The sequence below is a fragment of the Cryptomeria japonica genome, chromosome 9 (genome assembly GCF_030272615.1).
Source record: "Cryptomeria japonica chromosome 9, Sugi_1.0, whole genome shotgun sequence".
NCBI classification, from domain to species: Eukaryota; Viridiplantae; Streptophyta; class Pinopsida; order Cupressales; family Cupressaceae; genus Cryptomeria; species Cryptomeria japonica.
The window spans coordinates 372,365,175-372,389,288 of NC_081413.1; the positions used below are offsets into that span (position 1 = coordinate 372,365,175).

Sequence of the window (24,114 nt, forward strand, 5' to 3'; positions counted from 1 at the left end):
TCGTTAAGTAAAGGGGGCATTTTGAATCAAAACTAAAATCGAACCTTTTGGCTATTTAGCCTGAGGTTGCTAAGGAAGAGTGGCGTTTTAGAAAGAAGTTTGGCACTTTTTTTTGTTTTAAGCATAGAAAAATTGCACACTTCAAGCCTTAGGCCAAATTTCCTCATTTGAAAGGAGGACGTTAAAACCAAAGAGTTTGCACAATTCGGCCAATAATCCCGAATTCCTCCTAGGTGAAAAGTGATGTTAAAACTTAAAAAATCAAAATTGCCCCTTTTATCTAGCATGGCCGAAATTGTTAGAGTAAAGATAGTCAAGAATAAAAAACCAAAATTCACACAAAACTCTTAACTTGGCCGAAGTTGCGAATAGGGAGATATCATGACAGGTTAAAACAAAGTCTTGCATTTTAGCCAAATAGGCCAAAATTCACAAGAGGGCGTTGCAATTTTAAACAAATCATTCGCTTGCCAGACGAAATCACACAAAGATGTTGGATTAGCCGAAATTGAAAGGGTGTTTTAAACTAAAATCGCTCAAAACATCAAAGGGGCCCAAATTTCTAAGTGATATAGTGCTCAACCTAAAATCGAAATCGCATCCTGCAAGAGGGAAATTAGAGTCGCCATTTAAATCTCAAAACCCTAACTTCACAAAAGGACATTTGGAAATTTAATATGTTTGTTAAATTAATTTATATAATTTTTTCAAAATAATTAATTCTGGGTTGAAATTGATTGTTTGCATATGACGATGTCGGGAAGAGCTAAAGTGAAAACCTAAACGTAGATTGAAGACCTGATCGCGATCAAAGCTGGGAACGACGAGCACGTGATCAAAACGATAGAGCGCAAGGCTAAGGCAATGAAGTATGGGGAAACACGCCACCATTGACCGCAGAGTTGAGATCCACCCTCAAGACCGAAGACAAAGAACATCCAGAATGCTACAAATATGCATTCTCAAAAATACACAACTGGAATTAATTCTAGAAAATCAGTTGCAAAACTGAATTGTTTAATATAAAAAACTGCTTGTGGGCCCTGTTCAAGATATTTTAAAACAAAGGAACACAAGACAGTTATTTCCAACTACTATATTGACCCAAATTGATGCCAAATAGTGGTAGGTAGTTGAGAAAGTGGTTGGGAGGATAACTGAGGATTAAATAGGCATGGGTTAAAGCTGCCAAGTTCTAGAAGACAGATCAGGATTGTTGGATGCAGTCAATCCTGGCCTCTGGTTCAATTTGTAAAATCTATAAAAGGCAAGATGCCTCTCATTGTAATTGGTTAGAGTTTTTGTAGAAGGTTAGATTTTAGTAGTTAGATTATTAGGAATAGAGTAGAAATGTTGCAGAAATTGTTGTAATGACAGCCAAAATCAATATATGAACATTGAAGTATGGTGTTTGTTATCTTGGTTTTTTTTTGTTTGTATGGTTTCCTTCAGTAGGTTTAGATATATCCTTTCTGGTATGCAAGTATTTGATGGATTTGGGTTCATACCATTGGGGATATGCTGATTGTGTATCCCTGTGTATGGTTAGTCTGAACCTTTAAAATCATGCTTAGTTCAATTGCAGGTGTTTGTCTGAGCTATATCAGAATTGGGTGTTTAGGCATGCACCTGCAGTCTGAAAATCTTCAAAGTCTCCCTTGAAGATTGCACTGTTCTTGCGAGGTTGTGAGTTATTTTGGCCAAGCAGGGATTGGTTATGTCGAATTTGTCTACTTGCACACCAGTCTTGTTAATTTTAGGTCTCCTAAACCCTTCTCTTTTGCTTTTATTTTTCATAGTCTAAGAATCACAACAGACCAACTTATTGCAAACGTAAGGCCCCTTGTGCTCCCAACAAAACACATCAAATCATTGAGTTATCTTGGAGTCATGAATTGACATTTGGAACCTTGAGGTTGCCCCCTTTGATGAATTAAAAACAACATTAGGGCTTCCTTATACAAGAGAGGATAGGATACTTAGCAAGAATCATTCTATTTTGCGTTGACCGGAGAGAGTTATAGCAATATGATTTTAGTAACCTCAACAGGTATGATTGAAAATGAAAATTAGTATGCACTAGCTCTTGCATTACTTGAGATTCAACACCCGTTCGAGATTGAGAATGATGCATCTGAGCATTGGTTGGTAACATTTCTCACTCAATTTTGTCACACAGTTGCTTACTACAGTGAAAAATTTAATACCCCAATAACAAAGTATCCCACATATAAAGATATTGTCCAATAATATAAGGGTTGGATTGTATTACATTTACAGATATTATCTGTTCAAATAGGAAAATGGCCTATAGTGATTGTCAAACACATTGTTTTTCGATGTTCATTGAAAGTATCTAATTCAACAAGTGGTTCATTGGCACCAAAAGCATTAGAACTAGTAGCATTTTAGTTATTTGTTAAAATTTTTCATAATGTTTATAATTATAATTTTATCAAATCATTTTTGGCACCAAAAGCATTAGAACTAGTAGCATTTATTAGCACTTGGGACCATATCTCGCAACCGGGACTCAAGGTTCTGTCTCAGTTCATTAGATAGGGGTACTCACATATTTACATCTTTTTGTGCTCTTTTTGATTTACAAAATGCAAGAGCAAAATGCATGTTCTCATTTCCTAGATCACAAATGATCAAACTATATTTTTGTGCGATTCTCACATTTCATGATCCCTACGATGCAAACTACGTGTACACATCGAAATGATCCAATCCAAACCAGGCCAGTAGCTAAACCATACACTCTGCTTTAAGTGAAGACTCCAAATCTAGTACTAGAACTAGGAGCTCGTTTGTATAGTCAGTACATGACGAAGAAGAAAGGAACCTGTAAACAGAAGTTGTCAGACGTTTTGAAACAAACCTATGCCGTATTGGGAATCTGTTCCTCACCGAGCAATCGTGAATAGGGGGGCTTGAGCCGAAGACTCCAGGTAGGAGAGAATATAGAAGTGATTAAGGTGACCAAGATGTAGAAGAAGTAGAAGGTGGACGCGTAGAGAGCTCACGTGTGGCTGAGAGTGCATTAGAGGCATAGGAACAGGGACAAGAGCAAGACAATTCCATCTGGTCGAATACACACGGTACCTTCCAAGTGAAGACAACGTTGAATACCTAGGAGAGGCAAAAACTCCTGACATTCATAAGGGATGGATCAAAGGATCTAGTACGCCATTGCAAGACCTGTATAACAATATGGGAGGCAAATGGTCAGGATGACTAGGATTATTAGCTGAAGGCATTCCTAGCTACCTTGCGGGAATTGCCATTGGATAGTATACAGACCTATAGACAAGGCACAAGGCAGGATGTAATGAACTGAGGAAAGTGTTTCAAGAAAAAATCAAATTACGGAGAGATGATAATGAGATTGTTGTAGAAATTTACAACACTAGACAAGGCAAGAACGAGAACGTACGGGCATACAATCGTAGGGTCAAGGAACTATTGAAGAATATGGAAAAGAAACCAACAGATGGACTCAAGAAATGGTGTTTTGTCAAGGGATTCCTTCCTTGAAGAAAAAAATGAGGGTGGTGCCACCATCCTCGTACGCTAATGCTTACAATCGAGTGATGGACATAGAAAGCGAGAATAAGACATCCGAAGAAAGTAGAAGGCCAATGATGATGATAGTACTGAAGAAAGTAGCGACGATGAATCAAAGACCGTACAAGCTCTACGGAGGGATATGTTGTGAATGATGAAGGAGCTAAAGGCAAAGAAAGAGGGCGGTATGAATGATAAAGAGTTGTGCACCAACTGCTAGGCAAAAGGTCATACAAAGGCTACTTGCCCAAAGAAGTCATTTTGCGACAGTTGTGGTGCACCAACTGCAAGGAAGGCAGAAGGTCATACAAAGGCTACTTTCCCAAAGAAGTCATTATGCGACATCTATTAGGTATTGGGACATTCCATCAAGGATTGCCCATACAATCTCAAAACAAGAAGCACACAAGTGCTCTTTGCCCAAGGGGACCAAATAACCCCTCCAACCACACCTTCAAAACCACTTGCCAACTCTATTGCATCTCTTGCAGTGTATTGAAATAATAGGTGAGGGAACAATAATAGCAATGACAACACCCCACAAAGGAGAATATAGTATGACGCGAAGGGTAGACTCATGATCCAATGTTGGAGTTCAATGACTGGGGTCACTTCGTTTGGGATTGTTAGAGTGGCCAAAGTAACAAAGCAGGGTTGCTATGCAAATTGTGTGGACCCGAAAACTACGAAAGGGGTGAATATGCTAGACGTGAAGGAGCCAGATGAGGAAGCTCTGGCAATTACCAAACTCCAAACTAAGAAGGTAGTACATCTTGACCCTCATATGGAGAAGGAAAGACTTTGGGAGGCTAAGGCCGATGTTGAATGGGTGATGGAAGAGGAAAGGAGGATGTCGAGTGAGGCCGTGAGTACTCCACTACGGGCAGAGTCAGAGAAAACTATCATGAGATAGATTTTGCAGGCCACTACAACTGTACGGGTATTTGTCATTCTGTAAACCATGATGCAAATAAAGATGGCCATTACCAATGTATTCGGTGACAATGCAATCGGCTAGGAGCCCAACAAGACAATGGAGAAGCCAACAGGGAGCCTAGCTACTGACCCGTTGTTACTAATGGTGGGCATTGGGAGGAAACCGGCCATGGTCGATATGGAGATAATGGGATGCAAGTTGACAAACACCTGTTGGCATTGTGATTGTCATTGATTGCAACCAGTATAGGATGGTTACCGATATAAGAAATGTTTGTGCAGTACTGTTATTGTTGCATGTTTAATGAGATATCTCTGATATTCACCGGTGAGGAAATGCCTTTTAGCACAAAGACCTTTGGACTCACCGATACACAAGTTAGTGTTGACTTGTGCAAGGACTGTAGACCGATATAGGATATGTTGGTAGTGCATTGTTTCCAACGGACATGTGAGTTAGTGTCAACCGACAATCGGTATGCTGAAGGATGTTTGGATAAGAAACAACAGGATTCCCACCGGATAAAGAAGTAGTCATCATAAGAAGCAGTTGACATGATGATGTGGTCACAGGAGTTGACTCAGATTGAAGTTTAGTAGTCTTATGCATGATCGAAGCTCTCTGGACAGACAAGTGATCGGTCTACTTAGTGATCAGTGACCAGTGGCAGAAGATAACAGAATTACACCGGTGAATCGGTAATACAGGTTGAAGGATGATATCCACGGGGAATCTCGGAGCAGTGACCGGTAAGCTGGATGCGATGACCAAAGGTGAGTCAGTCATGGTGAGATATCATCAAACAAACAGATAGTGAAGTCTACAGCAGTTGACAACCAGTTAAGGTGAGATTTGTGCGGATTTTCCGGTTCGCATTAAAAAGACAAAACACGATCCAAAGGTTGGTGAAATTATGAATTGCAGAGGCAGTCAAGGATGAGCTGCTAGCGAGATTGATGGAGAGCGCGCAGAGAGAGTACAGGAAGATTTGGAAAGGTTTGAATTTCAAACCTACCGAGTGTTAGGTGTAAATTGATTGAGGAATCAACGAGTATGTGTTGGCGAAATATGGTATAAAGGTTTTTGGTGAAAACCAAAATGATTTATCGACAAATTTGCAAAGTGCAAATCTTGTGAGAGGTGATCCAAAGTGCAGAGTGAAGAGTGAGGAAGTGCTAAGTGATTTGGCAGAGCAGAGTGTGTGTGAAGTAGACCGACAGAGTGCAGAGCCGAGGGTATGAGCAGAGGACCGGCAGAGTGCAGAGCCGAGGGTATGAGCAGAGAACCGGTGTAGTGCAGAGAAGACACAACCGGTGCAGACAAAGTATGAGTTTCATTGTAATTTGATCAAGCTATCAATAACTATTCTAGCAGATCAACTTCTTGTTGCTTTCTAACCATTGCAACTCAAAATCCCTTAACCGGGTGGACTTTAACAGGTCCCTTTGTAAAATCCCTTAACTGGGTGACATCTTAATTGATGATCCTAAGTCCTTTAACAAGGCAACCTCTAACAGGGTAAAGGCACTAACAGGCCGTAAAGAAAATCCCTTAACCAGGTGGCACCTAACAGTGTCTTTGTAATCTCCTAACAGGGATGGCTCCTTACAGAGCGTGCTCCAGAAGAGTACAAATTTTGTGAGCATTTAAGATGACTCTAATGCCCTTCCTAACCTGTTCAATCGACTCGATCGTTAGCCTATTCAGTTTGGTTCCCGTAGGCTAATCAGTTAGGGCTAGGGAACTTTGGAGGCAATTGATCTAGCGGTATGGCAGTATCAGATATTTATTTGAGCTCTGATAGTTACGATGAGCGTAATGCCCTTTTAGGAGTGATTCTAGATGAGTTCTTCCATACTATTTTTAGTTAGTTCTGGGCATTAACTAAGCTAGTTATCAACATTTCTATTTTAAGAAATGTTGGTGGAAGCAACTGATATCATTCGCTGAATTTTTTGTTGTAGTCTGGTGATTTTGATTTAAATAATGATAAATTAATATTTTATAAAGTTAAATTATATAGTTAACTTTATCATTATTTAGTATTTTTTAGTTAAAAACTATTTGGGTGCCTCGATTAAAGTGCAATCCAAATATTCAATAAAGGGGTCTTTTGGAGACTTAGGCACACTTTATAAAGTCTTTGATTTTATTTTATTATTTTAAGAAAGGCAAATTGGTAGAAGTTGACCCCTTGTGGGAGGCTATAAAAGAGAAATTTGGAGCTCATTTTTCTTATGCTAAGTTTAATATTTTGATTTTGCTACTTGCTTCTAGAGGAAATTGTTCCTCTTAGGTTTGTGAGAAGTGACATTCCCCATGTTGTTGAGAGACACAATTTGGAGAATATCTTGGTGATTTCGTTTCAGAGATCACAACTGAGCATATTTGTGGAGTTTTCATTTCAATTTTGGAGGAGAACTTTGCATATCTGATCAATAAAGACCAATAAGAGTTTTTTGGAGAGATTGTTGTTGTGACTTCCTTGGCTGGCCGTACTTTTCTTGCAGCTGGCCGTATTAGTCTGGGAGTGGCTTTGGGTTTCTTGAGTCTCCAGTGAGGTTTTGGCATCACTAGTTTGGCTTGGGAGTGGCGCCTAGGGCTATTGTTGCATTGTATTTTGGATTTATCAGCAAAAGAATTCATCTTTGGTTGTGGCATCCATATTTGGGAGCTTACAAGAGCCGGTTGCAAATACAAAAAAAATTGTCAAATTCTATCAATTTTTCTCTGTTTGAAATAGATATATAATCCTATTTGATGATCTGGGTTGCTCTTAATTTGAGAAAATTTGTAACTTAAGATCAGAAATAAAATCTGTACTTTAAGATCAGAAATAAAATCTAGAATTCTCAGCTTCATGTATTTCTAAATATTGTCATACTTCTAAGTTGTTTATTTGCTGCAAGGTGCTTTATTATGTGCACTTTATTTTTCATTGCAAAATCATTGCAAAACACATTCCAAATAGAAAAAAAAAAAAGCAAAACAGGGCAGCATACTACAATGACTCTTCAAAGGAAGAGTTGGAGCTCAAATGCCCCCCATGTTGACTTTGAGGATCTAATGTCTGATTACCCTACTTAGCGTAATGAGGAAAATGAGGATGTGTATTGATCTCCTGTTAAGGAGTGTGCAGTTAATGAGGACAACAATATTGATAAATTTCGCTGCTGCAAAAGTTGCAAAGAAAAATTGAATGAGATGGATGATAGCTTGAACACTTTTCACAATACAATGTGAAAGTTTGAAGACACTAGTGACAAGATTCACAACTAGAGCCTTGCAATGAAAAGTGGTTAGACATGCATGACAAGATAAACAATGTCCAAAATAGGATGTAGAGGATTGAAGAGGCTATGAATGATATTGCGGGTGTTAATGATGATATGATGAGACTTGCTGCTATTGGTATTGTAATTTGTCATGCAAATCTCAAAAAATGCAAATAGGAGTAGGAAGAGGTTGCTGATAAAACTAGTTTAAAGATGAAAAATATTGATATGCAAGTGGATATTGGTGCTGCTCTAAGGGAGGGTAAAATTGAAGACGTGTAAGGATTTGAGAGATCTAATTGCTTCTCATGGGGTGTTACATTCTCCTTTCCTTTTGATGGAGCTGTTTTTAGTGTTATTTTTGTGAGGGACTAGGATCCTTTTCTCCGTTTATAATATAAAAAACAGCTTACAAAACTGGTTATCACAAAGAATTCTTTGTGGCTGAAAGGAACAAAGGAAATAATAAGTAGCCTGACCTTGAAGATGATACATTGCCAGATTACAAAGTTTGAATGAATTCAGAAACAGTTCACCCAGACTTGCATGATAATGGCAGATCTACAGAGGGTGAGTGATGAATGGAAACACCAAAACTATGATCTACTAATTTCTGGTACCTCTTCAGGAATCGTTGTTCTCTAGGGTCAATCCTCTTATGCATTGTGATTTAAATTGTGAGACAGTCCATGTAAAGATTGGTCCAATGTCTGCATTTTATTTGCACCTCTATCTTGTTTTATGTCTCTTCATAAGCCACTGAACATTTCAGTTAGGATCTTTATTCTTGTTACCTCTGTCACTGTCCAATATGCTTTTAGAGTTTATTTTCTTTGCCGCTTGGTGGCAAAGTTGGGTGGAAATACCCCAAATCTCAAAAAATTTGCCCTCAGAATCTTATGTCAACCTTGTAGTTCATCCAGTTGTGAGCACAATTAGAGCTTGTTTGAAGCCATTGACACGAAGAAGAGGAGCAAGCTTGCTCAAAAACACCTCAATGACCTTGTCTTTGTGCAATATAATCTTCGATTGCGCGTAAGGAAGGTAGAGGAAGTAGTAAGTGGTCCACTTGACTTGGATGATATAGATCCTTACAGTGATTGGACATCACAGGAGCAACCTCCATTGTTTTCTGAGGATGACAACACTGATTTGGAGAGGCAAGCTATGGAGGAGGAGGGGGGTGAATTTGGTTTCATGCTGGATGACATTGAGGAGGAAGAGGATGAGGATGAGGAGTCATTGCCAGTGCCACAAGAAGGTGGAGACATAGCTTCATCCAAGATGGAGGATGGGCCAGCCATACCGAGCAATGAGGCACAGTCGCCCATTGCAAACTTCTAGGACTAGACCCTCTATTTTACCTCTCCCCTAGTTTTAGCTAGAGTTGGGAAGAGGAAGTTGCAATTGTAATTTGTAATAATGTATTTACTTTTGGTTTTACAAAAACTATTTACTATTTTGCTTCCAGCCATCAGCATTCCTCATGAGGATGCGATTTTGTAGACACTTTGCATTTAAATATATCTAGAATCAACTTGTTTCTTTTGTGTTATCATTTATTGACTCATTGGATGCATCTTCTCATTAAATTTTGTAAAACAAATGCATTTTTTATTAAAATTAAGCGTGTTTTTACGTTGCCGAGTTTTTTGCCGAGTTTTTGCCAAATTTTTTTCTCAGGGGCTTGGCGAGTCGAGCCGATTCGCGAGTAGTCCAACTATGAATCCAACAACCCTCGATATCAGAGTGTTTGGGTCCTGTCTTTATCTTCTTTTAAATCATCTCACTAAAACTGATATCTTTCTTATTGATTTAATACTAAGTTGCTAGTCCCGATTCAGAGTAGGGTTCGGGTTTGGGTTCCCAGTTTCGGCCCCATTTTTTTGGGGGGGTTTGGGTTTGTATATATGCAGTAGTTGTGATTGATAGTTCTGATACTTAATATAAGTACAGATCCAATAACTAACAAGATGAGAGAGGGGGGGGGTGAATCATACAAACTTAAACATCCATAAAAACATCAGATTCAACCTCGGTAACATATATATCAGTAATATAACCAAAACTGTCAAACATGCAAACTCAAAAGCATATAAACATCATAAACCTCATAACACCAGAATTAACGTGGAAACCCAAATAGGGAAAAACCACTGTGGGATTTCGGACCCACTAAGAAATATACTCTTCTAGAGTATGCTCGATTAAAAGCAAATCCTGTTAAAGATTACAAACACATTGCTAGATGTGACCCGGTTAAGGGATTTCCCTCAGATCTGTTAGGATCTTCACCTTGTTAGAAGTGACTTTGTTAAAGGATTTCAAACACTCAATCAGAATGTCACCTTGCTAGAGGGTTTTACAAATAAGACTGTTAAGTCCACTCGGTTAAGAGATTTTCTGTCACTTTCATAAAATAACAGTAATAAAATCTATTCGCAACTTCACATCTAAAATGCTAAAGCAGATTCCTATTTGTTCAATACAATCTAGACATAGAACTAATCTTGTCTATCTGTTGAGCTTCTATACTCTGTTATTCTAACAGGTCTTCAAGCTTCTGTGCTCGGTAATCACTATGTAGCATCCCTGTGCATACACTTGCCCGCATGCATTGTTTATCAACAGTTTCCTATTTATAAACAATTCGGTAACCGCATAATCTCCTTGATCAATCATAGCCATCAGATCTTCGATCATGTCCAGGTTCAATGCATCTTTCGATTTGAAAACGTTTTACCCCGCCTTGGAACTTGCATATTAGTCTTGGAACTTGTGCCAGGGTATTGCGGTTCAATCTGAGCTGTAGATCTTCATGTCGACTTTCTTTTGCCTTAGATTCGTTAACAAACTTCATTCACGGCTCACCAATCATTTAATCAGTTCCAGCTCATCAGCTTCCTTCATTAAATACCGCATGTAAACATTTAATGCATTCTGTTATAGCTCGGTTACAACTCGGTTACAACTCGATTACAACTCGGTAAATACTAAACTTCACTCGGTAGACATTCCGCCTTCATTAACCGATAGCGATAACCTTAGGGTTTACCGACTAGGTTCCTTAGGGTTTACCGACTAGGTTCTTTGTTTGGTAACATAGTATAGTATTAACCTTACAATTTACAACATATGTATGATGTTAAAACAATCTAAAACATCATGATCTCATCATTGTCTGACTCTGTACTAGTTGCCCATTGAATACCTTATTCATCCCCCTATTCATCATATTCTTTCTTGTGTCTTTTACCGACATCTTTATAATCTTTAAATCATACTTCTCAAGATATGGCAACATCATACTGAATTAGAAAATCAATTTCTTGACATCAATGACAAAATAATAATATCAGGACAGTAAAACATCCTTAATCAGTTATATCCATAATCATCAACAACCTTCTCAATATCCTTATTGAAATGCCAACAATTTTTCATTGTCTGTTATAAAGCTATATTGCCAACAATCTCCCCCTTTGGCATTGATGGCAAAACCAATTGATTTGACCTTAAAAGATTCGGATTGCTGTGATTCTGAAATGCTGAAATGCTCTCTTGCTGTCATCAGACTTTCTCCCCCATACATTAGACTTCTGTTGTTTTCTTCAGTTTTCTTTCCAATCTTCAGTCTTCTCTCAGTCTTCTCCCCTAATAGGTCTTCTCCCCTATATTAGTCTTCTCCCCCTTTGACAACAATGCCAAAAAGTAAAGAACTAAAACATAATTTCTTCCTGTAAGAAGTTATTTCCTGCTGTTGTGTATCAACTGAGTCTCGGTCAGAGCATTTTGTCTTCAATTCCTGTTCCCTGTAATATTTCCTGTACACCTTTAGAAAACATCCTAAAGGGTGTAAATCAACATCAACTCCCAAATGATATTCAATAGAGTCACCAGATTGATGCTTTCACCGAACTCGGTCAGTGAGTAGAAGATAGGGGTAGGACCCCTAACTTACTTCTGAGATATTCAAAAGTGTCCCTTGGTAGTGGCTTGGTGAAGATATCTTCTATTTGTTCCTTTGTGCTAACATACTCCAACACCACTTTCTTCTCTTGAGCTTCTTCTCTAAGATAATGATATTTGATAGAGATGTGCTTTGTCTTAGAGTGCATAACAAGATTCTTTGAAATATTAATGGCACTAGTATTGTCACAGAATATAGTTACTGGCTCGGTAACTTTCACATTTATACCTTCCAACAGTTGTTTGATCCATGCAATGTTGGTACAATTCAATGCTGCAGCAACGTATTCAGCTTCTGCTGTTGACTGTGAAACACATCCTTGTTTCTTGCTAAGCCAACTCACTAGTCTTTCTCCTAAAAAGAAAGCTCCTCCACTTGTGTTTTTTCTGTCATCAATGTCGCCTGCCCAATCAGCATCAGTATAAACTTTTAAATCAAAATCATTGCCTTTCTGATATACTAAGCCATAATCCTCTGTCCCTTTCAAGTATCTAAAAATTCTTTTGATTGTTGTCATGTATGTTTCCTTAGGATCTGCAGAGAATCTTGCAACTATACCTACTGCATGTGCTATATCTGGTTTGCTGTGAACAACATATTGTAGCTTTCCAATCATGGATCAGTAAAGTGTCTCATCAACAGATGCAGATTCATCATTCTTTGATAATTTACAGTTGGTAGTCATAGGAGTACTTACTGGTTTTGAATCCTCCATTCCAAATTTCTTCAAGATTTCCTTTATGTACTTGGATTGAGTAATGAAAATCTCATTTTTCATTTGCAGTATCTGTAAACCTATAAAATACTTTATCTCACCGATTAATGACATCTCAAATTCTTTGCTCATTTCATTTCCAAAGTTCTTGCATCTCATTGCCACAAAATATAATATCATCAACAAATATGGCTGAGATCAGTATTCCGTTTTCATCATTCTTCATATACATATTGCTGTTCTCACTTGTCCTTATAAAACCAATCTTAATCAAATAAGAGTGTAATCTTTCATACCATGCTCTAGGTGCTTGTTTCAAACCATATAAAGCTTTGTTCAATTTACATACCCGATCTTTATTCTTGTCTTCAACAAATCCTTCAGGTTGTTCAATAAAAACAACTTCTTCCAATATTCCATTCAGAAATGCAGATTTGACATCCATTTGATATACCTTGAAATTTTTGAAAGCAGCATATGCCAACAATGTTCTTACTCCAAGTCTAGCAACAGGTGCAAAAATTTCACCATAATCAATTCCTTCTTCTTGAGCATAACCTTTGCAAACTAGTCTTGCTTTGTTTCGAATGACCTCTCCTTTTTCATTTAGCTTGTTTCTGAAAATCCACTTTGTACCGATTACATTTTTGTCCTTCGATCTTGTGATTAGTGTCCATGTGTCATTCTTCTTGATTTGATCAATCTCTTCTGTCATAGCATTTATCCAATCTTCACTGTTAAATGCCTCTTTCACTATTCTCGGTTCAAATTCAGATATCAAACATGTGTTCTGTCTCAGTTTGTTCCTTGTCATCACTGGATCATCCTTATCTCCTATAATCTGACTTGGTGCATGATGTCTTCTGACATACTTGGCTAATATAGGCTCGGTAGGCTCTGTATGATCTTCTTCATCACTCGGTAACTGGATATTCTCTTCATTTTCTTCAACAGTCTTCTCGGTAAGACTTCTCGGTTGAACATAGAGAAATTCATCATAGTCTTCTGGTTCCTTGGAATTTCCTTCATCATTTCTTTCTGCAAATTCATCAATTTTCACATTTGCACTTTCTACTATTTTGTTAGATGATTTGATTAGACATTTAAATGCTTTGCTTCTAGAAGAATAACCTAGAAATGTTCCTTCACTTTTCTGATCAAACTTGCCATTTCTATCATCTTTGTGAACATAGCATATACTTCCAAAGATTTTAAAATAACTTACATTAGGTTTCTTATCATACCAGATTTCATATGGTGTCTTCAAAGTACCTTTCTTCAATTGAACTCGGTTCAAGGTGTAAACTGTTGTGCTTATTGCTTCTCTCCAAAATGTTTGTGGCACCTTCTTTTCAATCATCAGTGTTCTAGCACAATCTACAATAGATCTGTTTCTTCTCTCAGCTATTCCATTTTGCTGTGGAATTCTCGGTGCAGAGACTTGTCTTTTAATACCATGATCATTGCAGAATAAATTGAACTCATCAGATGTGAACTCTCCTCCTCTATCTGATTTAAGACATTTCAGTTGTCTTCCTGTTTCATTTTCAACTCTTGCCTTGTACCATTTAAACATTTGAAAAGCTTCTGATTTTTCTTTTAAAAACATTACCGACATCATCCTTGAATAGTCATCCACAAATAATATGAAATATTTATCACCATAATAACTTTGAACTTTCATAGGACCACAAAGATCAGTGTGCACTAGATTTAAAATTCCCTTAGAAGTGTAAGACTTACTTGTAAAGCTTGATCTCGTCATCTTACCCATGTGGCATCCTCGACACATAACATTCTCAGGTTTTTCAAGACTCGGTAGACCTCTTACTCGGTGCTTCTTACTTATTTTGATCAGATTATCAAAATTTACATGACAAAACCTTTTATGCCATAACCAGGTATCATCTATCTTTGCATACAAACACTTATTCCGATTTGAGTCAAGGTGAAATGTATTACTTTTTGTTTGTGTCCCGGTAGCAGCTAACTTTCCATTCATGTCATAAACTTTGACAATTCCTTTCTGAAATTCTATTCGGTAACCTGTGTTGTTTAGCTGTGCTACACTCAACAAATTGTATTTCAAACCTTCAACCCAATAAACATCATTGCATCTTGCATTATCAAGAAGTGTTATAGATCCTTTACCTCTTACCGGACATGGTGCATCATTACCAAATCTAACATAGCCTCCATCATAATCTTCTAATATAACAAACTTGTGTTTATCTCCTGTCATATGATGTGAGCATCCACTATCTATAATCCAAAAATCATTAGTGTTTATGTGAGATATTAGGGCTTTTTCTTCATACCTTTCTTCATTTGATCCATCTTTGATAGCCACATAAACTACTTCCTCTGTATCAGTCTCATTTGATTTATCATCATTGGATTCTTCATCAGCTATTAAACATGTCTTTCTATCTCTTCTTCTGAAGTCTCGGTGTCCTCTGTAATGATTATCTTTCTGTCTGTCATCTCGGTAATCTCTCTTTTCACTAGATTCTCTGTCAGGACAGTTAGAAGCCATATGTCCTATCTTATCACAATTGAAACATTTCAAAGGTAGTTTTCCTTTATACTTACCTTTGCCTCTTGGTAACCTTTTGGCTAATAGTGCTTCAAACTTTTCTTGCTTTCTGATTTTCTCATACAGTTTGTGTACTGCCTCCATGTTCTTACGAAATCTCTCACTTGCTCCACTGTGATCTCCTTCAGAGTACTTATACTTTCTTTCATTGAAATCATTAGATTCATCAAGATGAAAAGAACTAAATGCAGATTCAACTTTATTTACCGAAGATCCACTGTTATCAAAGTTACTTAACTCAAATGCATGTAGCTTACCAATAGTAGCATCTAAAGAAACTGGCATATTAGGTACAGATCTCAATTCATTGATTGCAGAGACTCGGATTGCATAAGCCGGTAGAAGGGTTCTTAACAACTTACTTGTTATATCCTTTTCTTCAATAGTTCGACCTGCTCCTTTGATTTGATTGACAATCTCCTTTAGTCTTGTACTGTACTACATTCATCCTCATAGATTCAAGTTGTCCTCTTAGACTATCTACTTTTGCTCTTTGAACATGTTCATCTCCACCATATACTGATATGAGCTTATCCCACATTGCCTTTGCATCATTGCAGCCTTCTAGATCATTAAACTCTGAGTCGGTCAATGCAGATGTTATTTCAATCATTGCTTGAATATGTTCTTGCTTCGCCTTTATCTCTTCCATAGTCAATGGATAGGTGCTCGGTGTGACAAAATCATTCTCCAGATAGTATACAACATATTCTCCAACTCCTGATAGATGTAGCTTCATCCTTTTATGCCATGTAGAGAAACTTGACTTGTTAAGCTTCGGTGCATCCCTCTTATACATCTTTGGATCTTTAACTCAAGTGCCTTTAAACTTTTCTTCCGGAGTCCAAAGCTCTGATACCAATTGATAGTTCTGATACTTAATATAAGTACAGATCCAATAACCAACAAGATGAGAGAGGGGGGGTGAATCATACAAACTTAAACATCCATAAAAACATTAGATTCAACCTCGGTAACATATATATCAGTAATATAACCAAAACTGTCAAACATGCAAACTCAAAAGCATATAAACATCATAAACCTCATAACACCAGAATTGACGTGGAAACCCAAATAGGGAAAAAACACTGTGGGATTTCGGACCCACTAAGAAATATACTCTTCTAGAGTATGCTCGGTTAAAAGCAAATCCTGTTAAAGATTACAAACACATTGCTAGATGTGACTCGGTTAAGGGATTTCCCTCAGATCTGTTAGGATCTTCACTTTGTTAGAAGTGACCTTGTTAAAGGATTTCAAACACTCAATCAGAATGTCACCTTGCTAGAGGGTTTTACAAATAAGACTGTTAAGTCCACTCGGTTAAGAGATTTTCTGTCACTTTCACAAAATAACAGTAATAAAATCTATCTGCAACTTCACATCTAAAATGCTAAAGCAGATTCCTATTTGTTCAATACAATCTAGACATGAACTAATCTTGTCTATCTGCTGGGCTTCTATACTTTGTTATTCTAACAGGTCTTCAAGCTTCTGTGCTCGGTAATCACTATGTAGCATCCCTGTGCATACACTTGCCCGCATGCATTGTTTATCAACAGTTTCCTATTTATAAACAATTCGGTAACCACATAATCTCCTTGATCACATTTCCCATGATCAATCATAGCCTTCAGATCTTCGATCATGTCCAGGTTCAATGCATCTTTTGATCTGAAAACATTTTACCCCGCCTTGGAACTTGCATATTAGTCTTGGAACTTGTGCCAGGGTATTGCGGTTCAATCTGAGTTGTAGATCTTCATGCTGACTTTCCTTTGCTTTAGATTCGTTAACAAACTTCATTCACGACTCACCAATCATTTAATCAGTTCTAGCTCATTAGCTTCCTTCATTAAATACCGCATGTAAACATTTAATGCATTTTGTTATAGCTTGGTTACAACTCGGTAAATACTAAACTTCACTCGGTAGACATTCCGCCTTCATTAACCGATAGCGATAACCTTAGGGTTTACTGACTAGGTTCCTTAGGGTTTACCGACTAGGTTCTTTGCTTGGTAACATAGTATAGTATAACTTTACAATTTACAACATATGTATGATGTTAAAACAATCTAAAACATCATGATCTCATCATTGTCTGACTCGGTACTAGTTGCCCATTGAATACCTTATTCATCCCCTTATTCATCATATTCTTTCCTGTGTCTTTTACCGACATCTTTATAATCTTTAAATCATACTTCTCAAGATATGGCAACATCATATTGAATTAGAAAATCAATTTCTTGACATCAATGACAAAATAATAATATCAGGACAGTAAAACATCCTTAATCAGTTATATCCATAATCATCAACAACCTTCTCAATATCCTTATTGAAATGCCAACAATCTTTCATTGTCTGTTATAAAGCTATATTGCCAACAGTGATGTCCCTGTCAAATTAATACTATTTGGTATTAATTATGAATAAAGTGAACTTTCCTTATTTTATATTAGTGCTAATGTTGACTAATATATTATAATAAGAGTTCTTTGATTTTTTCAATAAAGATTAAAGTTAAATATTAGTTTGCCTAAATACTCTGCTAACTATTATTTAATTATCTACTCTGCGAGAGTTGGTTTCCTACGGGAATTTTACCCTCTTTTGTCCTTTAAATAAGGATTGGCAAATAAGGAGGAATATCAGATTTTATAAAGACAATACCTGGAGAAGAGAATCTCATTTTTCTGTGTGGCAGAATGCAAACAGAATTCAACCTCCTTTCGTTAGTGAAGACTGGCCTATTGGTGGAATCGTGATAGCACAAACAGTGGGTGGCAATGTGATAGAAGTCGTGCTGGTATATTTCTGTGGAATGCCGTGAGACCAGAATGTATTCTACATATTCCTTATGATCGTATCGGGTGTGATCAACAGACGCAGAGACTAGTCGATTTCATTATGCTCGTATCGGTGTGTCAACTTCGGACGTAGAGACAGACAATACGATCAACTCGTATCTAGTGGCAAGGAGGCCGATATCGGGATAATACGATCGCATGAAGAGTGCAAACGATACACAGTGACATCGCGTGAGGGTGGCAAACAATACACAATGACCGTCGTGTGAGGAATACAAATATTTCGTAGTGATCGTGACGGAGGTACAGGCCGGCCTTTGGTGGACTATTCCGTAAGGTTAAGCGGAGTCAAAGTCGGGTGCTGTGGAACGTGGGCATGGCAGAGGTCTTCACGCTGCCAACTAGTAAGCAAACGTTGACGTCACCGAAGGATCACGGAAGCAAGTTTGGCACTGACAACATTGCAAATTAACAGGTGCACCCTGAAATGCTTAATCAAATGATATTGAATTTGTATAATGACTGTTCAATCATACTATAATGAATAACAAGTACGAAGGTTAAATTGGGAGTGCAAGGAGTATACTAAGGAATTTCATAGGCATGTCTGGCTAAATTACATAATATTTCTCTACGTAATCTGGACATATGCATTATTTGTAGTCATCCTCTGCATAATCTGAACATATGCATTATTTGTAGTCAATTCCTAGTAAGGAATTTTACAGTAGTAGTAAAGTTCAAAAATACACTACCATATTAATAGTCAAAACTCAATTTTCATGATGTATATTAAAGTTTTAGTTCTAATAACATAGAAAAATAGTAAGTACACCACCATATTAATGTTTGGTTTTGTCTATGAGGCTGATAGAATGCACCATCCCCATAGTGTATTTGTAAGTCCAACACTTATATATTATGGGGCCGATGCATTCTATCGGCCCCATAGATGACACCTTAATGTTTTAGTTCAAAAATAGTAATGTCAAGTGTCAATGATTAGCCATCACTGATCAAATATCATATGGGTCATAAAAAATATCATCATTATCCTCCATATGCTATGGTAAATTAGAAGAACCACAAATAGTGGCACTGGCGCTGGCATTGGCAGGGCTACTATCAAACTCAGTCTCATGATTACTAGGTAGCTCATGCTATGGTAAATTAGAAGAACCACAAATAGTGACACTGGCACTAGCATTGGCATTGGTAGGGTTACGAGCAAACTCAATCTCATGATCACTAGTTAGCTCATGGTCATCATCAACTCCAAGTGCAGAAAAAGGCAAGAAACTGAATCATCCAACTCGGTATCCTCTGAATCAATATCCCACTACTTTGTCTCCCCTTGTTTGTAGGCATTTTCTTTGTGTGTGACAAGCTGCAAGTTTGAACGTACAAAGACCAATTCCTCCTCTTTGGAGTGTACTCTATTGCGCTTTATTGACTAGATGGAGTATGTGCTTCAATTCCTCTCAAATGATGATGAACTAGCAACCTATCAAGATTTTGAAATCAGAGAGTTAAGAGATATAAATAAAATTAAAAAATAAGAAAGATAGAAGATTTTATTTAATAACTAAGAACTTACTTGCGATAAAATTTTGATGGCAATGGGTTGTCGGTGTTGGTATGCTTCTCCATGGAAATACCACCAACTATGAGTAGGAACCTTATTCTTGTCCCTAAGAGCTTCAAAACCACAATCATTTGTGCTTGAAAAAATCATGAATTTAGCCCTCACTGCACGCCGTAGGTCTTGGGGAAAGATTCTACGAAGGGCTGCCATGTACCCTCGAGCAACTTCAGGATCTCTATATGGGGCAACTCTTGTGTCAGTAAGGAGATCTCGACTATAATACTTCAAACTCAATGCAAAGGCAAGGAGATGCAATGGAGTGGTCATTTTTGTTCCATCTCTCCACAGTGATTTGTTGTAGTTGATTGAAGAATGTTTCTTTTGGATCTTGCTCTTTCGCTTTCATGATTACTTTCATCTTCTCAATCATTGAATTGATTGTCATGTCCCTGATTAAAAAATGAATAAATTCATTTCACTATTATTAAATAAATAACGAATTCTCCTTAGCTGATTTCAAGCAATTTGTCATTAACCGAAAAAAAAAACTATAGAAAATGAGACTTTGTGTTGCTATCTCAGCAATCTGAGGTAAATTAGATAAATTATAAAGCAATATACAGTGGCAGACCAGATCTGATGCATGTCATATCTGTCTGCCTTTATAGCCACTAAATAGACTAATAACTAATGTTTACAGGGAGTGATATGAATAACAATCACCAATATCTAAAAAGAAGTGATTTAGTTTGCGAATAAGACAAAATAAGAGGGGGTGTGATAGCAATCGAAGGAGATGATTATTTAGATAGCAATTCATATCATATAATACAGTGATTAATTTGTTAAGGTTTTAATATAAATAAACATTAATAAAGGCTCCTATTAATTGGGAAGACACGTCTCTCCAATAAAATGTCCTTTCCAAGGAGTGTGACTCTTGGAAGAAAAATATATATATTATTATATACAGATTAAATTTGAAGAAGATATGGGGGATAGTGTGTTGAGCGTGGAAGAAAATAGATGCATCATTTATACAGCGGAAATATATGAGGTTATAATTGAAAAATTATTCGAAAGCAGTTTGTGAAGAAAGATTTCCATACGTGTTATGAGCAGATTTGAATGGTAGTATATGCAAAGGCAGATCGATCAAGGATGAATCTGGAATTAGCCATTATAAGGGAAGTCTGCATTAATATTGGCATTTGGCATTTTATGCAGCAGTCCATTTATAATTGAGGTATGCATTATGGTTGATAAGTATAAATTGATAATTAGGTAATAGAAATAAGATGAATGATAAATAAATATAATTATCCATTATGTGGAGTAATGATGAATGTAAGTATATGTTTATTATATAAATATTAATATATAGACATCAATATACTTACTTATAAGCCTTTGGAAGGATAGGTTGGTTTTTGTAGGTAGAGGCAGAGTAATTCTATCCCAAATCAGGTGACTCCCAAGTGGTAGTATTGACAGGTGTCCATGAAACCCTTGGGCTGAGTGGTGGTGTTGACGGGCATTCGTGTAACTCTTGGGCCTACTTGTGGAGGTGGTCTCAAGCGCCCTATGATAGTAGATCCCCATCCTCCATTAGGGTTAGGAAAGAAGTAAGGATGAGGTCTAAATATAATAATTATTGATGGCATTATGATCAATTAATTGTATCTAGCTTAATAATCTAAATTAAGGCATAATAATTTATAATAATTTATAGTTGTTCGCTTTTGTTTATTAAATTGAACTTTCTAGAAAAGTTTCCCCCTTTAATAATATTATTTAAGTGACTTTTTTTTTTTCTAATTGCACTCTAGATAATTAAAATATCATTATGAATATAAAGTGCAACACACGTGACATCATACGTGAGAACACATTATCTCACCAAAAAATCATATTAAAATGGAATGTGAAGCCACAAACAACTGACCAAGCGACCCTCTTATCAACCTTTTGGCCTACGAGGATCAAGTAATAGGCCAAACTCCTCTGCAGACTGATCCTCATGAAAATGGGGACATTACAGATGAAAACCCTTGGTGGTGTCCACCCGAAATATATTATATACATGATTAAGTTTTCGATAGTCTTTAGCCTAAAGTACCCAAGACCACCTATAGCAGAAATTTGTTATTTCTAATTTGTCTTGTTCTATCATTATTTATGTCTCTCCTTTGAAAACATAAAAAAAAAAGTCAAGATGATAGGTTCCCATGTCAAAACTTATTGAATAGGTTTAAAGTGTAAGTAATAGTTGATTAGGTTTTCATTATTACATGTTATTTACCTTATTATCATATTGTCCTACATTTAGCCCCTAGCTTAACCATCTTTTACCTTATTGTCTTTCATTTAGCCCTCAATCTAACAGTCTTTTGATTAGCCCTTTTACTGTGTTGTCCAATAGATTGTCAATCTTAATATCCTCTATAAATTTGTGTGTCCATTAGGAGAGGCGTTTTACCTTTTCTCCATTAAGAGGTTGATAATATGATGTTATTAGAGACCTTTATTATAGTGCTTACATACCATTACATATTTTGAATCATTGAATGTTCTATCGAACAAGAATCCTCAATATTCCATATAGCTTCCTATCTTTCTCTATTAAAAGGTTGATAGTATGATATTATTGGAGACCTTCATCTTGTACATACCATTAGATATTTTGAATCATTAGAAGTTCTATTGGACAAGTAGCCTCAATATACCATATAGCTTATTAAAAAGGCTCTGATTAGCTAACAAATTTTAGAAAAAAGGTGGGTCATGATTGTGATTGGCAGTGTAAATACTGAAAATTATACAATCTTTTTGCAGGTCCTAAAATATGTGGCCAATCTACTTGAAATATCAGATGAAAAACTGGCTCAGATCAGCTATGAAAATGCTGTCCGTGTATTCTCCTACTCAGGTTCAAAGTTGTGCTAATTTATGCCGCAGTTGAAATAGATATTATGTTGCATTTATCATTGCAACGAAGGTCTTTTATTTTGGTTCCCTTTTTAGTGTTAAAAAATCTGTTAGTTTGATTCAAAGCAAGAGTTCTTTTTTACTTGAAACTCGGTGGCATGCTGGTTTACAAATGTTGGTAGCACAAGACGTGGACCAATGAACCTTCATAATTTCAATGACAGCTGAAAGAATCTCTGAGTGCTTGGCTTGTGCATAGTCGCTGAATGGGTATTATGCCTTGCATGTGAATTTGATAATATTCCCAGTCTATACGGATGCATTCCTATGCAACTGTAATTTGAGCTGGTGATTGCTTGATAATTCCTAAAGTCGGGTAAAAATTTCATTAGAGAAATACTAGCACCAGTCATGTAAGTATATCTGTTTCTGAGTTATATTGTAGGTTGAATTCTACATCTCATGTGGTTCATAAAAGTATCCATTGATTATATTTTTCAATATGAAATCAATATAAAAGTGTTTATCTAATGTAGTTAATCTCATTTTGTTCTGTCTTGAATGGCAAGTGCCGAGCAATAAATTTATCTATTACTAGAAATAAACAAAAAATTTCTTTGTTGCTATTGAATAAGCCCAGCCTGAGGGTATGATCCAGTTGTAAATTGTAGGAAATTTACCTATCTACCGCAAGTTTGAGTCACGTGCAAAGACTTTCTGACAATGGAACCTCTTCCTCAGTATCTATTATTGTATTTGTACACATGTATATAGATGTGTTTAAATGTGTGTATATATAGCAGAGGATAAAGTCCGTATTCTATTAGTTTTACACTCACTTTAGTCATGTCTTAAGATATGTCAATTTAGCACTCAATGCAAGTCATTTATGTACAAAAGATGACACATCTTAGAAATCACTCATCCTTATGTCCACTTTAGCTTTCATTCATCCATACTTTCCATGTATCATCCATATAAATCTCCTGGACATGATTTCATGATTCCACCTCATAGATATGATTGTTATCATGATTCTGTTCACCTAGATTCAATTTCATTCTCCATCTATTTTGAATTGATCTAATACAAAAATTGTTTGTTGTTAGTTGGCTTGCATATCATATTTAAATCCATGCCTTAGGTTGTTAGCTAGGGCAAACATCATCACAAAAGACAAAGAAATCATTAAAGCATCAATTTGCCTACAAAGAAAGCACACCAAGAACATTAGGTGATAATTAATCTTGCATTGACATTCCTAAAGATAGATATTGCATCATCGCATTTTACATTTTGAAAACAACAAGGGGCTTAATAACTAAGGCACAAGGAAGCTTAAAAAACTTCAATGCTTATATAACAAGCTCCAAAAGTTATCTGCAATACGACACTATCCACAATCAATTAATGTGAAGTTAACATGTTCCCCAAGTTTGTAGGCATGAAGAACACTATCCTATAAATGGCAAGATTATGTGAATCAGTCAAAATTGCTATTGTGATTTTGTCTAGAGTCATAGAGATATTGAATTTGTTCTATGATTGTTATTTGCGCTTCATTCCAACTTTGATCCAGCACTCAAACAACATCATACACAATGTATCAGTCAATAAGTAATAATGAATTAGCTACCCAACCTCTTCCCCTCTCTCCTTCACACTAAATATCTTCTTTTTACATGTCATGACTTAGCTGTATTATTCATTTGAATCTGA

At 36.6% G+C, this 24,114-nt stretch overlaps 1 protein-coding gene across 1 annotated transcript in view; it reads left to right on the top strand.

Annotated features, from left to right (window-relative positions):
• The window catches only part of LOC131072520 (uncharacterized), a 125,815-nt gene extending 102,889 nt beyond the window's left edge, over positions 1-22,926 (top strand). The window contains exon 8 of the mRNA XM_058008695.2: positions 22,303-22,926. Coding sequence (XP_057864678.2) covers positions 22,303-22,413 — 111 coding nt within the window. The 3' untranslated portion in view covers positions 22,414-22,926. The remainder of the gene's footprint in view (positions 1-22,302) is intronic.
• Positions 22,927-24,114: the final 1,188 nt, after the last annotated feature.